General features: G+C 42.0%; 1 protein-coding gene across 7 annotated transcripts in view; it reads right to left on the reverse strand.

Annotated features, from left to right (window-relative positions):
- Nucleotides 1-17,656, reverse strand: part of KIAA1549 (KIAA1549 ortholog) — a 144,963-nt gene extending 127,307 nt beyond the window's left edge. For 3 of the 7 annotated variants that reach the window (XM_039383267.1, XM_039383266.1, XM_039383269.1), the window contains exon 1: nucleotides 17,117-17,652. In XM_039383267.1, coding sequence (XP_039239201.1) covers nucleotides 17,117-17,228 — 112 coding nt within the window. In that variant the 5' untranslated portion in view covers nucleotides 17,229-17,652. Of the gene's footprint in view, nucleotides 1-17,116 lie in introns of all 7 variants that reach the window. The other 4 variants (XM_039383264.1, XM_039383265.1, XM_027743752.2 and 1 more) reach the window with 4 other exon arrangements.
- Nucleotides 17,657-23,422: the final 5,766 nt, after the last annotated feature.

Consider the following 23,422-nt stretch of genomic DNA (forward strand, 5'->3'; position numbering starts at 1 on the left):
ACAGGTACCTTTGTGGAGTACACTTTCAAGGACTCAGCTCCCAGTAGACACAATACTCCCAATACCCAACAACACCCCTGCAATCCAGCAAGTCACTTCATGTCTTTTCACACTGCCAGACAAAAAAACGTATCTGACACATTTAATACACCCGAAACCAGCAACATCACTCTCATGTTTGCCAAGTAGTGTCCTACATTTCCCATGCACTGGTCTGGTATATTGTGTGATAGTTAATAATAGTTCATGACAGAACTGCAGTAATGCTGTGTAAATGACAAATGACTGCACAGAACATTGCACATAAAATGCTACCCAGGGATTAATCTAACAGAAACCACTGGAGCTGCAATAGTAGGTCTTTCCATAGTCATAAAACACAGAGGTTATACTCTGAATATTAAACTGTTCATTCATAAAGCTGGTCTAAAACCACTTTAATAGAAGTGTAGATGCTGCTATAACCTAAAATCTGAATGCTACCCTCCCCACAGCTGAAGAAAGAAAGGGAAAAAGTACTCAATGTTTTTCACTATCAACAGCTTTAGTAAATTAAAAGTGTTTGCAGTATCTTTCATTAAACACAATAACACTTGTTCCTCACAGCAAATACTAAATTGGATAATGTCAACATGCTAACAGACACCTGCACAGGATTCCTTCTTCCTCCTCACCACCATTTTGTTCTATGAACTTGTGTTACTGGGGAACAAAATCACTTAAATAGGGATTTAAACAAGGGGAATGGAAAAAAAAGAAAAGCCTGCCTTCCTTTGTTATTAGGGGTCTAAACTAGCCCAAACCATGACTAAATATACTTAGCTTTTTTTATCCTACTGTAATGCCAAGATTCAAGCATGGTCCACTTACTTTCTAGTATGTTAAGCCAATCAACGAGATGTTTAATTTCCTCTGCCCTTCCTCACCCTTATCCAGTTCACTTCCAGGTTTACAAAACCAGAGTATTTCAGCAATGCTCCCTTCTCCCTTTCATCAAGAAGCATTTCATTTCTAAGAATCAGCATACAACAGATATAATCATGAAGAGTAAGATCGAATTCCCTGGAAGATACTAGACTTTTGCACAGAAGATAGTTTCCAAAGGCTCCAAGTTGGACAAAATTATTAATTAATAATTATTAAGATTATTTAATATTAAGCATTTCTCAGGTAAATTACATTGTTTGGAGTGTTAATCTCATCATAAACTGATGTATACATGAAGTGAAATAAACTTTTGCATTTAACCAAGCTGAAAGCATACCCTCAAGATATTAAGCCTCTAAAAAGTAGCCCCTGGTTATCAAATGCCAGTAATATGCCAGCATCTGTATTGTGGGTACCATAAAGCGCTGGTGTTGACATAAGAATGAATTTTCCTTATCTGAAAAATCAGCACCTGTATATTTGACTCAGGCTTGGTCTAGGAAGAAGAAAAACCTATACATTAAAAAACAGGCAGCTGATACCGTTTTTCTACCAAACACCTGGGACATCTCAGAGCATCCTTGCTTTCATGCCAGCTCCGCAGAACTCAGTGACTGATGAAAAGCACTTCACCACACCAAGCCTGCACCACAGTTTCCTTGCAGAAGACTAGTAAACCTGCATTCAAGTCCTTACACCTTCCTCAGATGCATGTCATACGCCACTATTCCTGCAACACAGAAATGGGAATGTGTAGGGGATTAAAAAAAATACTCAATACAGTATCGCTTTACAGCAAAGACTCATTTTGGTGTTTCCTTTACTGTACAAAAGGTTCAAGTAAAGTCCACCTCAAACATCCATCTAAACCCCAAAAATCTAATGAAACCTGGCATTTCCAGTACTTTTAGTTTTCTTTAAAATGTCAGCACGTTCAGATTTTTATGGTGCTCTTGAGCCTCCCAGGTTGGTGGCTTTTTTATTTTTTCTTACTTTCTCTGCAAGGGATTAAGAAACTGAGAACCTGTCAGTTCCTAAACTGGTTTACATAAACCAGTTCTAATTAGACCCTAAGTCTGCTACAGTCAGCATCATGAGAGATCTCCACATTTCCCTGAGTATCTCAAAGACCACTATACTGCCACACAGGATGGACAGAAAAACTCCTATTACTGATCTTCAAACAGTTACTGAACAGAACTCATGAAAATTATCAGCATGAATAAAGTGAAATATGACTAAGATTCTATGTTGAAATACACATCTCTGGAAAATTTTCTTAGTGGTAGTGCAAAATTTTATTATCAAAGCAAACCATGCAAAACAACAAGAGGTCTAAAGGTTTTACACCATTATGGACGGACATATCAGGAGGTCTGTTTTTCAATGAAAGCCTATTCTGGCAAAAAAGTCTTCCTCCATTTCAAGTACCACTTAGAACTCCAACAATGATTTTTTAAAGTTTAGTCCCAGAGATGCTTTACAATTTTTAATGCTTTACATGCATGTGATACTTAAATCATAATTAAAGAAACCACAAAGGTGTCAGTTCCAGTTCAATACAACAGTTTGTCTAAAATGACCTACAATATGCACTGTCTGAAATAATTCACTTTTATCAGTTTCTCTCTGATGAGGCTTCCTCTCCCAAAGACACTGTTCCATCATTAAGCCAAGACACAAATTAAACAATTTTGGCTTTAAAAAGCCAAATGACAAAAGTAAAAGTCATTTACATTCCAATAACCAACATGTTGGCTTATCTGTTTCTCCACAACACTTCAGTACTCTTTTCTTCTTCCAGCCCTCCACAATATCACAACCTTCAGGAAGACTCCTACATTTTCTACTGTAAAATGCATTAGTTTCCCTCTGAATGGGCTGAGAATTGATTTGCCACCATGCAAACATCCCTGCTGCCCCTCCTGCTCTGGAAGGCAGCACCACAGGCCCCACACCATTAATCCAACTCTCCTGTTCGCATGAAAGCTGCCATCAGCAGCAGCCACCAGCAAGTTAGTGCTCATAAGACTCTGCAAAAGTCTGCTGGAATTGATGAGTGTGTTCACTACAAAATATTTTGTCTCCAGTACCGACAGTGTTTTCAAATCCTGTCTCTCACATGTTAATATTGAATCAGGCAAGAAAATAAACATTTGCACTACCTACTTAATGCTGAAGCTCACTAATTGGAATCTTGCTCTCTCTTGGATGATGCAGAAAACATCTAAAGCAGCAGTAGGCAGACAGCATGATATATCGTAGGTCCCCTATAACCTGATTTCAGTCAGGAGCTAGACATTTACAGTTTCATATTGGGTCACCCAAATGTGCACTCCCAACACCTTCTTGCTTTTCACATGGTTCTGGACAGCCTAGCTTGCTGAACTAAACCTCTACAGATATATTTGGGCATTCACCTCAGAACACCCAGGCATGCAACTGCTGCCCTGCAGACAAGCATGGCTCGTCAGACCGGAACAAATTTATAATCCGGGCCTGATTTGCACACACAAGTAATACAGGTGTAACTACAAGGTGGTTTTCTGTTTGATAAATGAGTGCACAGAAAGAGAAGAGAGTCAAAAATGCAAGAGCGATGCTGGTTTAGCCAGTACCTCAGCCAGTCCTTCAGGACCACAGAGCAGGAGCTGCTGCTCAGGGAAGCAGATGGAGGGAAGCCGAGCATGTTGGCAAAGCTCTGGGCCCATGAGGCTGCACAGGGAGAGCGTATGCAGAAACAGTGTGAAGAAAGGAACTGTTCTCATGGGGACTGAACACTAAATAATTCTGATGCTAGAGCAAGTGTTGAAGCCAGTCCTGAAACAGAAGGCATCAACTGTAAAAAAGGACCTACTAAAATGCATTAGTAAGAACAGTAGTTCTCTAGACCTGCCACTTAGAAAGGTGAAAATTCTTTATCCAGATAAATTATGGAGCTTAAACTTTCTATACAAAGTACAATATGACTGAGGACCAAGGAGACATTTTAATCCAATCATTCATATAAATGTTTCCTTAAAGAAAAATATTTTACCGTGTACTCCAAGTTGATGTACTTAAAAATACAAAGCTCCACTTTTCTTTCAGTGGATAAAACTTCCAGAAAGAGCAAAAAATCCTGAAAATTACTAGTAAGAAATGGAGTTCAAATGAGAAAGGGGTTGCTGTTAAAATGAAGGTCTCTCAATAGCAGAGGTTGTTTAAGATCAAGCAAGTTCTAATCCACTTGCTCCTTAACAAATTAATTTCAGAGTAAAACAGAGCTGTGGTGCCATTCTGTCAGTGGCAGCTGTTTTGAAAGGTTCTTGCTGCTCCCTTATGTCCCCTGATACTCATTGTTGCGCTCCAGAGGTGCCAATACAATTGTTTGCATGACTCTGCCCTAAGTCAGGGTTTCAAGAATTGTCCATTTAAAGGGAAAAACAATACCAGAATAGTAAAAATATCCCAATAAGGTACTTTTTAACAAAATACATCCTATAAAACAACCATCCAAAAAAACTGATGTGACAAGTTAAGACAGAACTAACAGAAACATCTTAAATTGAATTTTCGCCTTCATGGAATAACACAGTCACAGTTTCATAAGAGGAAAAATCATTCACTTCTGGCAAGAGACTGCACTCCTGCTTTCTTTCTTCTCCCCTTTTTTCCAAGTCCTCCCTTCCCCAACAAGCAAATAACCCCACCCATGCCTAACAAGTTCTACTGTCCCCTTTAAGAGCTTGGAAGTACTGAGTGCAAAACCAACACAAGCTGGAATCAGGTAATTTTTTTTGCTGGTTTTCAGTAGGAGGTAAGATGGAACTCTATGTAACAGAGACACAGCAAATAGGGTAGAATATATGTGGAAAAATAAGAGAAGCATTGAGGAAAGTACAGAAGGGAATGTCGATACATTTGCTCAAAAAAAAAAAATCCCATAAGAAGATTTTCTTCCAAAAAGGGGAGGAAAAAAAGGAAGAAAAGGAATTGAAGTTTACTATATTGGTTAAAAGCAACCATGTTACCACGTTTGTGAAGCAAAATCTCTTGGTCCTGTGTTTCTACTTGAATAGGTACATATTATGACAATTCAACATTCCAGACAAACAACATAAAACATTGATATGAAACAAGGTTGAGCTCAAAAGACTAGCTTTGACTCTATTATTGTTGTGTCTTCTGATTAAATATACATAACACCTGCTGTAATGTGTAAAAACAGAGGAAAATCTGGAGGGTTTACTTGTTTAAAATAGAAATTGATTGCCTCATGAACAGCCCACTTATCAAAGCATGATTTTTACTTAGAAATGTGTGATTTTTCATAAACACCAACAGAGAACATTATGAGGAAGCCTGCAAGATTTTTTGGATGGCAAACAGACTATTGATATGACTATCAGAGACTACATCATCACAAGTCATGCTACTCTAATTCAATTACACAGTCACTGAACAATTTCTGCATGAACACAAGCATTTAATTAAAAACAAAATTACACTTACCATGTCCTTTTCAACTGCTCAATACAAAAACCATCCTACACATTGAGAAAAAAACATACCTGTTCCCCCTAAAGACTATGAAGAGGAATTTCAGACATGCACAACATTTATTGTTAATAACATACCCCACTGGCTTTGATATTCTTTCATGAAAGCAAATCAGAAAAAAAAAAATCCAAATGTTCTTTTTAAATATTAAGATTTCAAACAAAACTTCTACTTCAATATTTTCCACCTAGCTTGAAATAACAGAGCTCTAGCTTAAAGGGTCTACATTCTTTAAACTGGAAGAGACAGGATGAAATTCCTGCTTCGACTTAACAGTTTTACCTTCACCACATTTGAAGTATCAAGGAATCCAGTGCCAAAAGTTACAAATGATGCAATAATGTTATTTCTCTTACACTGTAGCAACAATTCAGAAAGCATCCTGAAGCTTATGACCTTACAAAGTTTCCAGGCAAGATGAACCATAAAGAAGTTAGCACAATAATATCACTGCAGGTTTTAGAGATAACCAGTCCAAAGTGACAGCTTTAGTCACTTGGGTTCCCCACCTCGTAAACTTCACATTGCTCCCTGTTCTTTCCTGTTGACAGACCATGTTCACTCTCCTTCACATTGCAATAAAAGAAACACTTAAGGAAGGTACTGTAGAATTACCAGAGTAAATTGGTATCAGATTACTGGATGATGTAGCTCCTCAGGTGAGCACAAGAGAAACAGAACTTGAGGCAGCAGTCCCAATTAAACTTGGGCAGAGTTTATACAGCCAAACTAGCACAGACACCCTCCAACCTTTAAGCATTGTTCAATCATGAAAATAAACCATCTAATTTAACATTTTCCCTTATCTCCCAAGTGGGGGGAGGAGATGGGGGAACCCCCAAACAAACAGCAAACCAAAACACACGCATGTTACTGCATTATGAGGACAAACCAGTACTACATGCCTTATACATGAGTGTTCCACAAACACCTGCTGTTTTGGGTTGTTGCTTTCACTGTCTATGATAAACTATATTTAACATGCACCTGTGCTTTTCACCTGTCCTCCTCCAAAAAACTCCATCCACCAGAACTGATCTTAAACACACAGAGGAATCCAAATAGCTGTTACTTTAATTCATTACTTTTATTCTGCTGGTAATATTCTCATTGTTTTTCCAACTCTCTCAAAACTGAAAGCATCAAATCCCAAAATACATTTTTCATAAAGCCCAAGTCCATTAATTTATTAAAAATGTAATTTCTGATTAAGAGAAATGAAAGGAGGAGCTAGAAGTATTCACTCAACTCACAATCCTTGTCTTCATAAAGCATATTAACTCTCACCCCTGCATTTGGAAGATGTAAAATATATATTTCTGCTTTTGAAAATATCTAGCAAGCTATTTAACATCGTATTTACAAAGAACAAGTTTTAGATGTGACCTCCAGAGTTGACGCTATTCAGCAATGAAGGAAAGTATTGCAGAATATTTCTGAAGTATCTTATCTAAATGACATAGATGTTCATACTGAATATATGACACAACATAAGGCGTACTATTCTTCAAGGGCTGTGTTTTATTTTAAAATATAAAATACAACCATTATAAACTGTCAGTGCGATTTCACACTTCAATAACATGTTTCAGTGATGGTTTTGGCTCGTTCAAAAATACATAAAAACACCCTAATTGGAGTGCTATTTTAGAAAAAATCTGAAAGAACCTCTTTAAGGTTTCTAGAACCACCTTCACCTGACTTCTGTGATTACACACAATAAATGGCACCAGTAAATACTAAATCATTGTAAGAATACGTCAGTACAGAAACTACATTCAGTTTTGTTTCTAATACTCCCAGGATTTTAAGGAGATTATACTTTCAAGTGACACCGTCTGCTTGGAATCCAGTCAATTTGAAAAGAAAGAAAATGGATTTACATTCATTTCACATTCCTCAGCTTTCCTAATCCTGCTGACAAATTTTACAGTTTTAGGAACATGGCTGCAGTAGAAGCAGCAAAGTAACTACTCACAAAAGCAAACAAAGTAAACAGATAATACAATTTATTTTCTTGAAACTTCCTTGCTTGTACTAACGCTGCATAAAATACTTCTTGAGAAAACTTTGATTACCATCCTCACAAGCAGTTACGTAATTTTTTTAACCAAGTTACTACAAAAAGCACATGCACTCTGGAAAGACAAAGGAAAATCTTTTTTTTTTTTTTTCTTTCTTTCTGTTCTTTCAGAGTGGAACAAATTACATCTTCTAAAAATTGAATGTCAATGGCTGGAAGCCCAAATCTGTTTCATCTTTCTGCATAAGGACAGGAAGTAAGGTCACTGACAGATTCTAATGGAAAACATCTTCAAACCAAACTCCTGTTCTTGATCAGGATTTTGTTCTGTGACATGCAATTTCTATCCCAATACATCACCCAAGTTTTAAATACAGACATCCACTGGAGAAGTTACCTAACCAGAATCCAGTGTAGCTGAGAAACAACCGCCTGTCTCCCATTCAAAAAGTAACCTGATACTAGCCCAGAGGACTCTGCTACATAAATGCTTGGAGCTTTGTCTCCAAATAATGCAAAACTATATCATTGTGGCTTTGTGGTTGAGCAGTGCTCGCTGCAATCTGCATACATGTGGTGGTATTTATTTGCAATAGAATTGCAGGCCACAGGAGAAGGTGAGACAGGCTCAACATCTTATCAAGTTCACACCCTACTAGAAGGAGAATAAACTTCCCTGCACCACCCTGCAGCATCAAACTGCCTTTACGTGAGGAAAGAATTTTTACTTAGAGACTGTCCACAAACTAGTTTCATACATTGTTGGCTGTGGTGCAAACAAAAGGAAATCCTTTTTTAAGAAATCAAATCAGTTTAATTTCCTTATTCAGTATGAAAACACGTACTAAGTAATTCAGACCAATAAAATGTAAATTAAGAAAAAAATAGGCTGGAAAAAAAATCTGTAAATTGTATCAATACTACTTAAGAAAAAACACCTTTACCTGTATTGTCTACCAGTCCTATGTGACCATTTATATTCAGGTACATTTAGAGTTCTCAAGTACATCTTACCGGGTACCTGTGAGTTTTTTACTGAAATTGAGACCAGCTACTCATTTAGAAAACGCCCTTCTGCACAGTTCTAAGTCAAGCTCTAAAGTGAAAAAGCTCAAGTCAAATATTCAGGGAAGCCACAAAAAAGCTCCAACTTAGCAGTATCAAGCAGCCCTCCTCTTACCAACACATTCCAACTCAGCCTTCCACTATCAATACCCTAATCCATCTCCCCAGTTTCAACCTCTCCTACAGCAGCCTCAGCCCCTTCAGTTATCTTTGCCATTCCTTATTTCAGCATCCTCCTGATCAAAGTGCCTGTCCTCTCTCTCTCTCTCACACCCTGCCATGCCAACCAATTTCAGAAAAAGGGCACAAAGACAGCTCCATACTGCTTTAACTGTCAGGGAAGCTTTGTCAGGACACACTCACTGCAGAGATGAGAAGTGCACACACCTGAGCTGAGACCAGCAAGCACACAGCTCCGGCCACGACATCCGAGCTGCTCCAGTCAGGAAGCTCTGCCACTTCCCAGTCACCAGCTGAGACACCCATTGTCTCTCAGCTACTGAAGAACCAAAGCTTTGCATTCTCCCTGTGACACAGACCCTCAGTCAGCAGTGCACACAACACAGACAGCCAAGATTTCATCTAGTGCTGCTTATTTGCCCAGTCTCCCAATTACCTTGCATCACTTAGGACCCCTTGCTTCCACCATCGCTCCCTTCACTAAGGACCAGGGCAAACCCTACGTTCTGTGCCACAATGAAGTTCCCAGTTTGCTCAACTACACATTTCATAGAAATAGCAATGAAGTGTTTTGAGCATAATACTGCCTCTCTTTCCATCCCACCTGTGAGATACACAAATGCTAATAATAATTCAGTCAATGAATAAAGACATGCCACTTAGTTGTACCTGTCCTCTCAGTGATAACCTATGTAGTATTATAAAATGCTTCACAAAGTGAACTTGCATGGAGAAATAGCTTATAAAATTAGTGTGTTCCTCCTGCCTGTTAATTACCACAGATAAAGTCACTACAGCAAGGATTACAAAATGTTCTCTGAAACCTTACAAAACTGTTAAGCCTAAAAATCAACATAAACCACAGATTGTTCCTTCACTTCATCAACACACTGAAGTTCTCAGTAACAAAAAAATCCCAATGTTGCAGTCTGCACATAAAACTACATTATTTATTATTTATTTGTTTGTTATTTGTAGTATCTCACAAAGACAGAATTGCAAAATATTTCAGAGCGTCCTCTACTTCATCCTTTTACAAATTACTGTTGCAAACCACTTCTGTTAGATCATTATATAAGCTCATTTTTCAATTCCAGTGACACATTACCTTATTGCCCCAACCCATGCATTTCTGGGTTTCATTATCCCCACTGTTAAAAAGATCAGCAGTTAGAAAACCTGTCTTGTTCACTGCAATTCAAGTCTCTTTCCTCCCACTATTTATTACACTTCTCTTTATATTTATCTTTTATATGTTTGAATGAAGTCCTGTCCACCTGGATTCTTTTCTAGATTAGGTAGTTCCAATAGTTCTGTGATCTGAACAGTCTCTAGTAGCTTGTCTCTTCCTTGAAGGCCTCATCTAGACAGAACATTCCAGCTGGAGCTCTTCTGCCACAAAAGAGAACTAACAAGTTATTACACAGGATATGTCTAAGATTAAAACTCATGTGTTCACAAGATCCAGCACCACTGTGATCCTGTTGAAGCACATTCTGTCTGTGATCCCTGATAAACACCACGTCCCTTAATACAACACTGTTGCATTGCTTAGTTCCCATCCTACAGCCATGCAGGTTTTCAATCCCTTCAGTATGACACTATTGTGCATGTTCCTTACTGAAAAATATGGATTTCAGACCCCTGATTTACTGTTTCCACCATTCCTCCCTCCTCTTCCCCTTACTTGCTGGTGGATTTTAGCCTCTTACATACCTCACACCACAAGACCTGATGTGCTGTCTTGACCAGATGGTTGAAGCCAATTCAAAATTCCATATAGGATATTAATTCATAGAGGAGAAACCTCTCTAAATCAGAGGGAAGAATGGAAGAGGACTAAAAGGATTAGAAAGCAGTTTATGCATGAAGAACAGACAGGCAGGGGATGTAGGCTGAAATTGCTAAAACTGAAAGTGAGCAAACATCAATAATCATGAGCTCTTTTTAAGACTATTTTATATTTAAAAAAATCAATAAAATCCTAGTACACTTTGATACAACACAGTACATCTTCCCATCTACAAGGCTAGTTAGCTCACTAAAAAAAAGTCTTAATATGGTAAATGCATACTGTTACGCCACTACCTGCTACTTTCTATTTGCTTAAAATAAGTTATTTTTTGCACTTATTTTCTGTGGATTCAAGTTCTGCAGACTGGTTTATCATCCACTGGATCTCTACGGTTCTAAAGAAAAAAGTCTGGCTTTCTGATGAACTTTCATTTGCGCTGTTACTGCATCTGCACATTTCATAGTATTTCATAGTATTTTGAAAACCAAACAAGGAACTGTATCTGAAAAAATCACATTTTACAAATGGTGAAAAGAAGAAACAAGGTCAAATTCCAAGAGCCTAATCTGAAACATTAATTAGTATTTAGAATTAGACACAACATCTATTCAAGAACTGCTCCTCTTGACTTCTTTGGCAGCTGCAAGCACTCAGCATTTCTGCAACACAGATCCCAGAGGTCTCACATCCAGTAAATGAGGAACACACACAGCTAGTGACCACCTGTGGGAAGCTTGGTTTAAGCAACTTGAGCATCACTGAAACTCTGCAACAGCAACACAGTTCAATTGTCTAGGACAACATTTAATTACATTAACAGTGAAACCCTTATTCAGACTTTCCTGTCTCTCACTTCGTTCATGTCACACCTTCAAACATCTGCTACAAAAGGAGCAAGAGTCCTGTGGATAACTTCTTCATCTGTTATCCAACACCCATTTCTCCCCAGAGCAGGATCAGTTTTGTACACTGAATGCAATGATGATCTTGTCTGTGTGCAGGTATTTGTATGTGCAGACAAGTTATGTGTAGGTGCCTGTATAGCTATAAACATTATCCATATGGATATAGGCTTTGTGACCATGTGAGCATAGCTGTACTGTAACTTTACAGGCACAGAAGTTTAAATTGTACAGGTTATTTTAACATCAGTATTTCCAACCTGCTGATTTTTGCCTTTGCAGTCTTTATATGCCACTACAATTTCTGTGGAGGAATTTTACCAGTTTTTAAAACAAACTTGGAAAACCACTTCTGTCACAAAGATGAAGCACACACATTCATGACATGTTCAAGGACTAGCAGCAGATTATCATGCTCCTGACTGAGAGGAGAAAAGAGCTAACACTCTGAAGCCCTGGGTTCTGTGCCAGATGCTGGAGAAAGTGTCCCAGAGCAGTGGGTACAACACGCTTTCCTATTCCTAAATTCCAAGCTTGATGCTTTTGGCACGTCTCCATCAGTCTTGTCCCAGTCCCTTATCTTCCCCACTTCTGATTCATCCTTTCAACACTATTTTTTGAGGCTTATTTTCCTTTTTTAAAGTGAGTCCATCTGTGTTTCCCAGCGTGCTTATCCTACTACCAGACTGCACTGCTTACTTCATCTAGGATTAATTCCTGCATTGCAGTTTCCCTTATCCACAGACCTATTTTGCACTCCTGACCTAAAGTCTTGCCTCCTAGTCTTTGTGCCCTGCCAGTTCCAGTTTCTTTCATCTCATAAACCCTCTTGCAATTTTTGTCTCTACTCCTACAACTTCCAGGTTTCTGAACATATCTCATCAATGAGCAGAGCAGTGACTGGAAAGATCCACAGACCCTTCTCTTACCTTACACCCTTACTCCAAAACGAAACCTGAGTCCCCTGCTGGCTCCTTCTAAAGCCTTCTCTCTGTTTTCCCTCTTGGGCCTAATGCAATTAAGCACCACCACACAACAACACACCAGAAGGCAGATGCTCAAGTTGCCCTAAAGAAAGTAAAGCACTCCAGTACACAGCAGAGACATGTCCTTAAACACAGGTAGGCAGGTGCCAGTTCTCAGTCCTAAAGCTCAATCCAGTCCCACTTCTGGAGCAGTTTGGATACACTTTCACAGTGAAGTCCAATCTTTCTCATAACATTTTGGGCTATAGGAAGCCTGCTGAGTACATCTGCCCAGGTGGCACTCCCTGGTCAGTACTAATAAGTAGGTGAGGTCCCATGAGAATAGGCTATATTCAAGTTTTAGCAGACAAAAAAGGGTATCATCTCTATCACAGCCATGTCTACCTAAATTTAGCTGTTATAAGGTTTTGAAAAAAAATCACTTTCAAAGCAGCAGTCAATAAAACATCCCCTTCGGAGCAGACACAATCAGCCAAAGTTTAACTGTATGCTCCAAAGCATAAGGGTTCTTTTTCAGAAAAGAGGCTGGCAGAACTCAAAGCAGAAACAATTGTTTTCCTCTTGCCTCAACATCAGAAGTAGCTGAACTCTTTCAACTGACATTTTGCAAAGAAAAAAAGCTTCAGCCCATAGCAAAATGCACACTTTATAAAATTTCAATTGAAATATTTAAGTTCGTTCTCAATGCCACTGCAAAGCAGAAATACTTCTTAGACACATCTTATAACATCTTTAGTAAGAGCTAGCACAATCAGACCAGTTCACCATTTTCCAGTATTTTTTATGGGCAATTTATATACAATTAATTACACTGATGAATCAGGAATTAGAGTACTGATAGTCAGTTTTATCTTCCCCCCCCACCTCATGTGTTAGACATCACTAATGCATTGCTGTTATGAAAAGTTTTCCCTTAGTCTTCCAAAACAGCTGTCTCCAGTAACATCAACAGCTGAAAATACAGTACATATAGGGAGTGTCAATCAAATTTGTTATTGAGCTCATGTGTGTTTAGCAATCACTAAAGAAAACCATAGAAATATATGAATTTTCAAGGGATTAAAAAAGGTATCATAACATTTAACTCCAAAGCGAAAAAACTCTCCATACCATACTGAAAAGGACTCCATGAAAATGTGATTCTTACACATGAGCCAAAATAGAAATTAAGTCTGCATTGTTTATTTAATGCTACCATTTGACTTAACTATAGGATTACAAGACAAAATTTAAGGACAACCATTTCCTTACAGCTTTTTACTTATACATAGGTTCCCAGGACACACTGTATTTAATAACTCTTATGCAATTAGTGTTAATGGTGCTGTATGCCACAATGGGCCAGGCTGGAGACACACTGGTAGTTAAGGGCATCATCCATAGTAACTTACGCAACTGGTGTTATTTATACTCTGTGCCACAATGGGCAAGGCTGGAGACTTGCTGGTAGTTTAGGACATCAGCCACAAACAGATTTACTTTCAAATGAAGGAAAGCCATGTCTCCCACAGCTGAAATGAGACTGTATTATTAAGAAGTCTATTCTGCTTCATTTCTCTCCCAAGTGACTCCCACACACACACACACATTTTGAACTGACAAGTAAGAACTGGGATGTCAGAACCTGCCATTTACCACAATCATCAGCTTCCCAAGATTTCTTGGAAAAGATTTGTGCTGCAGCAAGAATCACTGCTCTTTAATGTGCCCAGTTCCTGAAATCTATTACCCAAGGAAGGTCAAAGCTGTTAAAGCCTACTTTGCTAAAGGCATGCTGTATTTCAAGTCCTAGCCCTGCCTGAGAAGGCTAAGACCTTGCTTCACAGAAAACAAATGTCACTCACAAAACAGATAAAACTGAACAAAAAGCTGCACTGTCCACTAGCTTGTTTAGCATTCTAACTTCTTGAAAGAACATGCAAACAAAAAACACATTTCCTCTGGCAAGACTACAAGTGCAGCTTGTAGACACAAGGCTGACATAAATAAAGCAAGAACAGCATAGAAAGCAGTCTTAAAGAGAATCCTCCAACCATATGGGTCTTCTGTGAAAATGAACTGGAAGCAAGCTTGACAAGCTGAACAGGCCACAAGAGACGTGATGCCAACTCAAGTGTCTGCAGCAGACTCATGCAATTAACTTGAATAAACAATATCCTGCAACTGTCCCATAAGGCAGCTACATCTGGTTCTTTGCCTGACCTCCACAACTTGTCTTTGGTCCTTGAGTCTCTGAGGAGACTCACTGCAGTCTTTTCAGAGTCCAACATACAGCTCTCCTCCCTCTCATGAAAACAGTGCAGTGAGACAAGATAAACCCTCTTGATTGTCAGTGCGGGAGTTGCACAGATTGTGCAATGGAACAAAAGCAAAAACACAGCCTGGGCTGAGCAGCAAAGACATTCACAGAGCCTGGAGAAAGCCCTGCTTCGCAGAGGTGCTCAAATGCAGACCTGCCTTTAGCACTCTGGCAGTACAACCACATATTAAGAGTTCAGCATCTGCTTAGCTGTGGAAGCTGAAGCCCTGATTCAGTGACATGTGATTTCAGGGGGAGCTGGATCAAGCATTCCAAAACCTGAGTTGATTAACTATTAGATTTTCTTAAGTGCTGACGTTGACTTTGCTATTTCAACTGTGAGCAAGTGGTCATTCCACTCTTACTGTATGCCTCCTCTGCATAACTCAGACCTGTAGGAGAGCTGTTCCTAGACTGGTCAAGACCAAATGGCACTGAAAAGCAAATGAACTGTACCCTAGGGAGATACACAAGAGTTGTAAATCTGTTGATCAGGTAAGTGAATGCTGTCCAAGCCTACTGCATATGGTCAGTATACAGGTCTTCTATTTCTCACCACCCATTACACCATCAAAACATTTCAAGGCTAAAGAAAAGATTAAAGACTGTGTCCAAATTTTCTAAACATAAGGGGCCCCTGACAGAGAAATCAGGCTCCTGTCACACTTTTTAATAACACATTTCACCTTAACCAAAAGGAACAAGACATCCTTGTTCTCTGTAACCTGCGGACTTTAAATCTCTACAATCAGTGGATCATTTCTGAGGTGCCTGTGAAAAGCATCCTCTGAAGAGCAAGTTTGCTCTTACTTTCCTCAACTTCATTGTACACGATTCACATGCCCCATGGGAAGAGAAAACTTAGAGGGCTCTCAAATCAAAACAGCTTGAAGGCTCCTGCCCTAGAATGAGCAGGAAAGCATCGCTTTGGGCAAGATATGTTGTCTCTGAGTGCTCTCTTCCAGTAGCCCAAGCACTGGCTGAGTTACATAACATTTCTACTGCTGTTTTTAAGTTATACAAGAATGTACAATAATCACAGAAATGTTTACAGAAATTCACAGTCATGTTTAATTAAGAGCTATGATGTGTTAGAGAAACAATTAAACAAAAGCCTTCGCTGACTTACTATGAAAATACAGAAGAAACCCAGCCATTCTATTAAAGAGCAAATCTCCAACTTATGAAACTACTGCTTTGCCTCCTTCCTACTTGTATGCAAAGCCTGTTCTATTTCAGAAAAAGAACTGCTGAAGTTTACTAGAAATTATCAATTTTCATGTAGGCTGGAATGGAACATCGCGTGTTGGCTACGAAGGGAGCTGGAGGAGAGCGCAACTTCTCTGAAAACCCAACTAGTCACCACCAAAATCGAACTACTTTCTGAAGTGAAATAAAGGATTATTAAAGAGATAAGCATGTTTTGTAACACCAGGGGTTCTTAAGCACCCAACAATAACCACCACAATTCTCTTCAAGTAAAAGAGTCAACACTAGCTGGTCCACTTCATGAAACAGGTTAATGCAGGTTTTTATCACTTCTTACCACTTATCAACAACTTAATGATGTTGATAAAAATGTATTACTTTATACATGTTATCTAACAAAAAGAAAACCTATACTTACAGCAAAATTGTACCTTTCCAAGAAATGGTAGTTGTTTCAAATTTGAAAAAAAAAAAAAAAGAATTAAAGATGAACCAAGATGTGCTATGGGAGCAGAACCAAATGAGACATTTTTGTGATTAAACTGTCTGCTTAACTACAGACTAATTTTGATACCTAGAGCCACCAGAGAAAAGAAGAGAAAAAAAAAGGGGGTCACTGATTCATGGCTTTTTCGAAATACCTACTGAATACACCACCCCCCCTGGAGCCCGAACCATTCTCTCCACACACAAGTCATGCCACAGCAGCGCTTGGAAAGTCGCATTGTGCGTTTCGAGGGGCTCCGGTGCTTCCCCACTGGAAAGGCGAAGGACAACCAGGCTACCCTGCACCTCGCAGGTGCTCCCACCGCCTGACATGGGGCACCCCAAACGCCCCGGGCGCTGCGGCCACAACTCGGGGCGCCGCCGGCTGGCACAGGACACGCCACACGCCCGAAACGCCGGGTCCCCCCTCCCCACAGCGCTTCTCCCCTTCACTCCCGCGGGCTGGGTCCCATCCCCCGAGCCCCGGGGCTGCCCGCGGCCCCGCGCCGGAGCCTTCGCGGTCTGGCTGCGAACAATGCGCGCCTTTTCTGGCGGAGCCCCCCGCGCTCAGCCCAGCCCGGCCGGCCCCCGCCCGCCGACACCGCCGCATTGTTACCGGCGCTGCCGCCCCCCGCACCGCCCCGCGCCCGGCACGGCCCCGGCCCCGCACACCTGCCCCCCGGGCCCCCTTTGTTCCCTTACCTGCGGCGGGCGAGCCCCGCAGCGCCGGCACGGCGAGCAGCAGCGGCAGCAGCGCGGGCAGCGCCGGCCGCCACCGCGCCGCGGCCACCACGGAGCGTGTCATCCCCTCCATGGCACGGCACGGCCCGGCCCGGCGTCAAGTCATCGCGGCGGCCCCCGCGTCCCCCCCGCGGGGGGCTGGAAGGGCTGGGCGGGCTCGGCGGCTCCTCCCGGGCGCATCCACCGCCGGCGGGGCTGGGACGCCCGCGGACGGGAGGCCGCCGCAGCACCCACCCTTCCCCACGCCCACCCCGTGGGGAGTGTTCACGGGGGCAGCGCCGCGGCGCCTCCCAGGAGCGGCGGGCGGGGGCGAGCGGCGCGGCTCGGCAGGCGGAGGGGCAGCCCCCGCGCTGCGGGGCGGGGGGCTCCGCGACCGGGCGGCTACGGCCCTTCACGTGCGAGGAGACGGCGGCGGCCGGCGGCAGCAGCCCGGACCCGGCAGCCCAGACCCGGCAGCCCGGACCCACCGCCCGGCGCCCGCTCGCTCCCCGCCCGCCAGCGACGCGCTGCCCCGGCGGAGCCCGGCCCGCGGCGACGCGCACAGCCGGGCCGCTCGCCCGCCACCTGCGCGCTCCCGGCCGCGTCCGCGTCTGCGCGGGGGCGCGCCCGGCCCGCCCCCTCCGCCGGGGCGGCGGGCAGCGGAGGGCGGGGCCGAGGGCGCGCCCCCGCGGGAGCCGTGAGGGGCGGGGCGGCGGCAGCTCCGCCCGGCGCCTCCCGCCCGCCTCGTCCCGGGATCGGGGCTGGAAGTGCCGAGGGGCCGGCTGAGTCACCGGTGGCTCCCGGTACCGTCTCTGTGAGCGGGGCGGCCGCAGGACCCGCTGTTTCCTGACTGCGCTGCCCTCATGGCACAGCGAGGTCGGGAGGATGGTGATCCCGTCCCGCAGCCCCCAGGGCAGGCGGAGTGGTGCCTGGGGTCAGCCCCGCCTTCCCACAGGCTGTGCACGGAGTTTGAGAGCTGAAACTGTAATAAAGGTGCCAGCGGGAAAGGCGAAGGCTCAGCAATGAGGACATAGCTGTGTGGCAGAACATCCACGCAGCATTAGCCTTCCTTTGGGGGACAAGGACGGAGGGACTCTTTCACGGAGCTCTTCCCGAGCCCCGCTCTCCTCAGGAGCACGGCTGAGTACAGCAGTGATAAAACTACAGAATATCCTGAGCTGGAAAGGACCCGCAAAACCACCAAAGTCCATCTTCGGGCAGGACAGCTCCAAGAACCTGAGCTCCACGTGCCTGAGACTGTTTGTCCAAATGCTTTTTGAACTCTGTATGACTTTGTGTTGTGACCACTTCCCTGGGGAGCCTGTTCCAGTGTTTAACAACCCACTGGGGGAAGAACCTATTCCTAATATCCAACCTAAACCTCCCCTGAGGTTCATGCCATTCCCTCGGGTCTTGTCACTGATCACCGCAGAGAGATCGGTGTCTGCCCCTCCTCTTCCCCTAGTGAGGAAATTGTAGACTGCAATGAGGTCTCCCCTCAGTCTCCTCCAGGCTGAACAGAGCAAGTGACCTCAGCCACTCCTTGTATGTTTTCCCTTCTAGACCCTTCACAATCTTCATGGCCCTCGTTCGGACGCTTTCTAATAGTTTTACATCCTTCTTACATTGTGTCACTCAAAACTGCACACAAATGTTCAAGGTGAAGCCGCACCAGCACAGAGTAGAGCAGGACAATCATCTCCCTCAGGTGGTCAGAGATGCTGTGTTGGATGCAATCCAGGACACCTTTTGGCTGCCAGGGCACACAGTCACAAGGAGCACCAGTAACAGCTGGGAAAGGTGCCACCACAAATTAGAGCTGTGCTCATGTAGTTTCCAGCTACACTCACAATTAGACTATCAGTTCATCAGGGGACTTTCTTATGCTTTTCTCAGCACGCATCAGTTGCAACAGAAACAAGTTACTCCCAGAGATGTATGGAAAGGGCAAAGGATTCATTTTGCTGACAGAGAAATAAAGCAATAAGTTTTAGCTGGACATCACAGCATAGTATCACTCAGAAAGCAAAGGAAAATAAAGCATGGCCAGTCCTTGGCAGTGGAAACAAGCGAAGCTGAAATCACAACAGCTGAAGCTGTGGCTCAATATAGACACAGTGAGTAAGGGGAGGGCACGAAATCTGACTAACCTAACTGATTTTAGGTTAGACATTTTCAGGGTTAAAAAGTCCATGGATTCCCTCTCTTTTATCAAAGGCAATCACTCTGATGAGTATTTCAGGCCTTCTAGCACAAGACCTACACTTTCATTCTAAAAGTCTCAGTCAGTACAATATAATTTTCTTTCATTTTGTACAGTGGAGCAATGTTTTACAGAACATTTTATGGGTGTTTAGAACCCATATCTTAAAGGTAAACTAAAAACCTAAGCTATAAAATCCCATGAAAAGATGTTAAACATTGCAAGAAGAAGACTACAGCAGGACAAAAAAACCTCACCCCATGTTTTTTGAAACACCTAGCAGAAAACTGAACGCAGAAATACTTGCATAACACGCACTTTTTTTTCTTTTATCTGAGCAAATAAGAAGAAAAATCAAGGCCTGAGGATTGTTTCTGCTGCATTACATTGCTGATAGACAAAAGAATGTCTTTGATGTTCCTTTTAATTTACTAAAACCAGAACCCATTAGGACACAGCTTTTTTCTTTGCTAGTTGCCAGTCCCTGAAAACAGTTCAGCTCAAAAGAGCACTCTAGCCTTTTTTTATGATTACCTACCCACCATTTGTGGATACATGCCATGTCAGGTTCTTCCTTGCTGCCATCTCCCTCAGTTTCTCTTGCCCTTCCCAACCTCTTCTGCAGATCTGCAGTGCAGGCTAAACAATAGCCACAAAAAGTTTAAACCGCCCTACGTTACTCCAACATGCCTTCATTGTAAGCATCAGTGTGCATATATGTTTGGCATTGGGGCGTGCAAGGCACATACTCTTTGAAAAATGTGGTTTTCTTTTTCTTTTAATAAGCTAGCCCTCAGAAGTGTTTAGCAAGTGAACGGGAATCCATCCCTGCTTCAGATTCAGTGGGAGCTTTGGCAGTTAGGACCCTTGAAATACTTAATTACACAACATACTTCAGACCCTATCATCTTCATTGAAAGATACCACATTTCATCATCCTGAGAATGCTTTTAGTAACAGAGCACATAAGGCTGCCTGTAGTACATTTCAGATTGCATGTAGATAATTTGTTTCACCAAGATCCAAAGGTAACTTCCCAGACTAAAGTGTGAGACAACTTCTCTCACATTTCTGAGATGTTATCCATAATGAAATATGCCGTTACTGCTAACTCATTCACTGTCTCAGCTAACACGATTTCCTGCTCCAGTTCCCAGAGTTCAGTTCACGAAAATAATCCTGTCTTGTGTTTGGGTTCTTGTTCCCTAGTTTCTGTGTCTTTTGAGATCAAACTGGTATTTATGTTACTTCCCCACTTCCAGGGCAAATTTAAGAACTGTCACATTCGATCACATATTCTCTATTCCCCTGCAATTTTACACATTCCACCAGACACCTCTAAATAAAAGTTCCATTGTTAAATAACAACTGGCATTGAAAGAGGAACTGTGAGGCAGCTACCTGTTATGCTACAGTTCACCCTCTGCTTTAGTCTGTTGTCTCCCAGAAGGTGTGAAAGAATTTCCCTACTCTCATATGACCCTCTGTCCTGCTTAGCCTCCTCTTTCACTGGAGCCATATTCAGGGCAATGCTTTTGCAGCTGTGGCTCCTACTCCTCTTAGCAATTACATTAACTTTAGTATCTTTGTACTGTTGTTTAGATTCTTTGAGTTTTTGCATTCTTTCTAGTCCCCATTTTTCCTGGAAAGCTACACTGTTTGTGTCAATCTGGCTGACATTTACTTCGTCCATTTGTCTTGAACCAGGATAGGAGTTATCCATATGAATTATCTTTGTGGTAGCTGATTCCCACCAATTTAAGACCAACTACAGGGTTTTTCTCCATCTTCCATTTATGTAGCCTTCAGCTATTTTTTCAGTGTACTTCTCATTTACAAGAAGGTCCTGTTTTCCTCTGTACAGCAAGAATTGTAACAAAAGACATGTTCTTTTGGTTACAGCTTCAAGCCTGTACTTCTGTTTGTGCATTCCTCAGGACTTCTTCCAGCTGTGTCAGTGCATCCTTACCACCTTCTCTCTGTTGTTTTTCACCTGTTACAGATGTAGATAAAAAGTGCTACAGAATAACCAGCAAGAACTTCCCACACATACCCTTGGTCAGATAACATGCTGGAATTTGTGGTGGAGATTACGTTTTTGCTTTCCCTTTGGAACAGCAAAAAACCCCCAAACACCTTACATGCTTCTAGGAAGTACCTTAAGAATGCCAGTTAATTATATCAATATAAACAAAACAAAACAAACAAAACCCTAAAGATCTATAGAAGGCTTCAGATTCCACTAAAACAAAACTATAACAGATTTTGCTAGGATATGAACACAGGGCAGAAATCCTGGAATCTTGCAAAATCATAAAGTGAAACTAGCTATAATTTTAACTAAGTTTTACTCTACAGCTTGCAAAAGAGTTCACTACAAGAAGTAACTGATTTGGAGGGTGAGAAATTCTCTTCCCTATGGAAGCACATGGATCCTGCTGCGATCCATGGTGCTATGGAATAAGAAATGAGACATCCTGCTTAAGGAGAGAGTTGAAGTAATCTTTCCTAACAGTGTGACTTGCAAGGGTTATTTACTTACTGCTGAATGACTTCCCATTGCACATACACCAGGAAGCTTTTGACATTACTGTGCTTTCCACTACAGCGACGGCTACTCTGATTTATTACTGGGTCAAGGCTGAGGATGCAAAAAAATCAAAGGCTGTGTAAAGTATGATTAGATTTATGATGACAGGCTTCACCTGGAAACTGAGAGTTTGCTTTGTGAAGGATGCAAGGGGGGAAACCTGCACAACATTGTAGATAGGAACCTCTCAAGTGAGCACACACGCACACACAGAGGGGCATTTGGAAGCTGAAACCTCAGCAGCGAAAACCTGCATCCACATTGCAATGACAGAAACAAGAGCGTCCTCAAAAGGCCCTCTGTGGAAGTGCTCACTTCTTCTAGTTGCCCAGGTTTTTCCCGAAGAAAATATCTGAAATTAGACCCTCTTGCCAACCTCGATGCACTTTCCAATCACCTTGCGTTTTGTGGCAAATGTAATACCCAAATCCAGAAACATGATTCTCAAAATTGCACATCAGAACCCTGGTTCAGAGACAATGGAGTGAATCAGAAACCATCAACATTATTTTCAGTGGATCCAGACAACTGCACAGTAATTTAACTTTCAGTTATTACTAGTTTGGGACTCACTGACCAGAAATACTGCTAATATATTTTTCTTCTGTGAACAATATTTGTGTTAAAAAACAACTGGTTTTTTTTTCTCCTGCTCTTTTGCTGCTGCTGAAATTTGTGAAGAAATACATTTTTGTCAATGTTTCCAGTTGACTGACATACCCCTTGAGAGAAATGTTTGAGGGCAGCGTTCTAGCCTGGCTTTGTGAAGACCTTCAGACAATTTGTTGGGCTATTCCCAGTGCTCTCAGATGACTAGTTTTGCTGAAAGGCTCGTTATCTCCTTGCAAATATCTTGGGCTATCTATTTAATTAAGTTCCTGGACCTTTGGCTTTGGGTCTGCAACAAATGTCTCTGATATACAGCTTCATACTACTCCTCCTAAGAATGGTTACTCTGATTGCCTCCTCTGGCTCCCTCACTTTCACAACCTGCCAAAACCTTTTACCTCAAATTCCTGTCTCTTCAGTTCTTCTGAGGCGACATCAGAACAAATGGGCTTGGTGTTCCTCCACTAAAGAGGTGTGTGGGTCTCTGAACCGTTGATCTCTTTTCCTTCATATCTGCAAACAATCTTGACTTTAACTATCCCATTTTGTTCAAAATCTATCATTTTATAACAGACATACCATATTCAGAAATTATTGCGCCGCAGATACATTTTGCTCTCTCAAACTATCCTTCATTCTTATTCACTGAGCAACCAAAAATAATTCCATCTCCACTTAGCTAACTTACCATACTAAAAATAATACTATAAAAATGCTATAGCACTGTTCATACCAGCAATTAGATTGTTTCTCTTTGTTATGGAATGACACACCAAAAATAAAGAGCAACTCTTGTTTGCGTAGTTTTGGAACTTAAGGAAAGTAATTTTCAAGTACAGTGAATTTACTATAAAATATCCCTGGTAATCTCCTTTTAAACAGAGTG

The sequence above is a fragment of the Pipra filicauda genome, unplaced genomic scaffold (assembly GCF_003945595.2).
Source record: "Pipra filicauda isolate LSUMZ 115617 unplaced genomic scaffold, ASM394559v2 scaffold2_size9829703_pilon, whole genome shotgun sequence".
NCBI lineage: Eukaryota > Metazoa > Chordata > Aves > Passeriformes > Pipridae > Pipra > Pipra filicauda.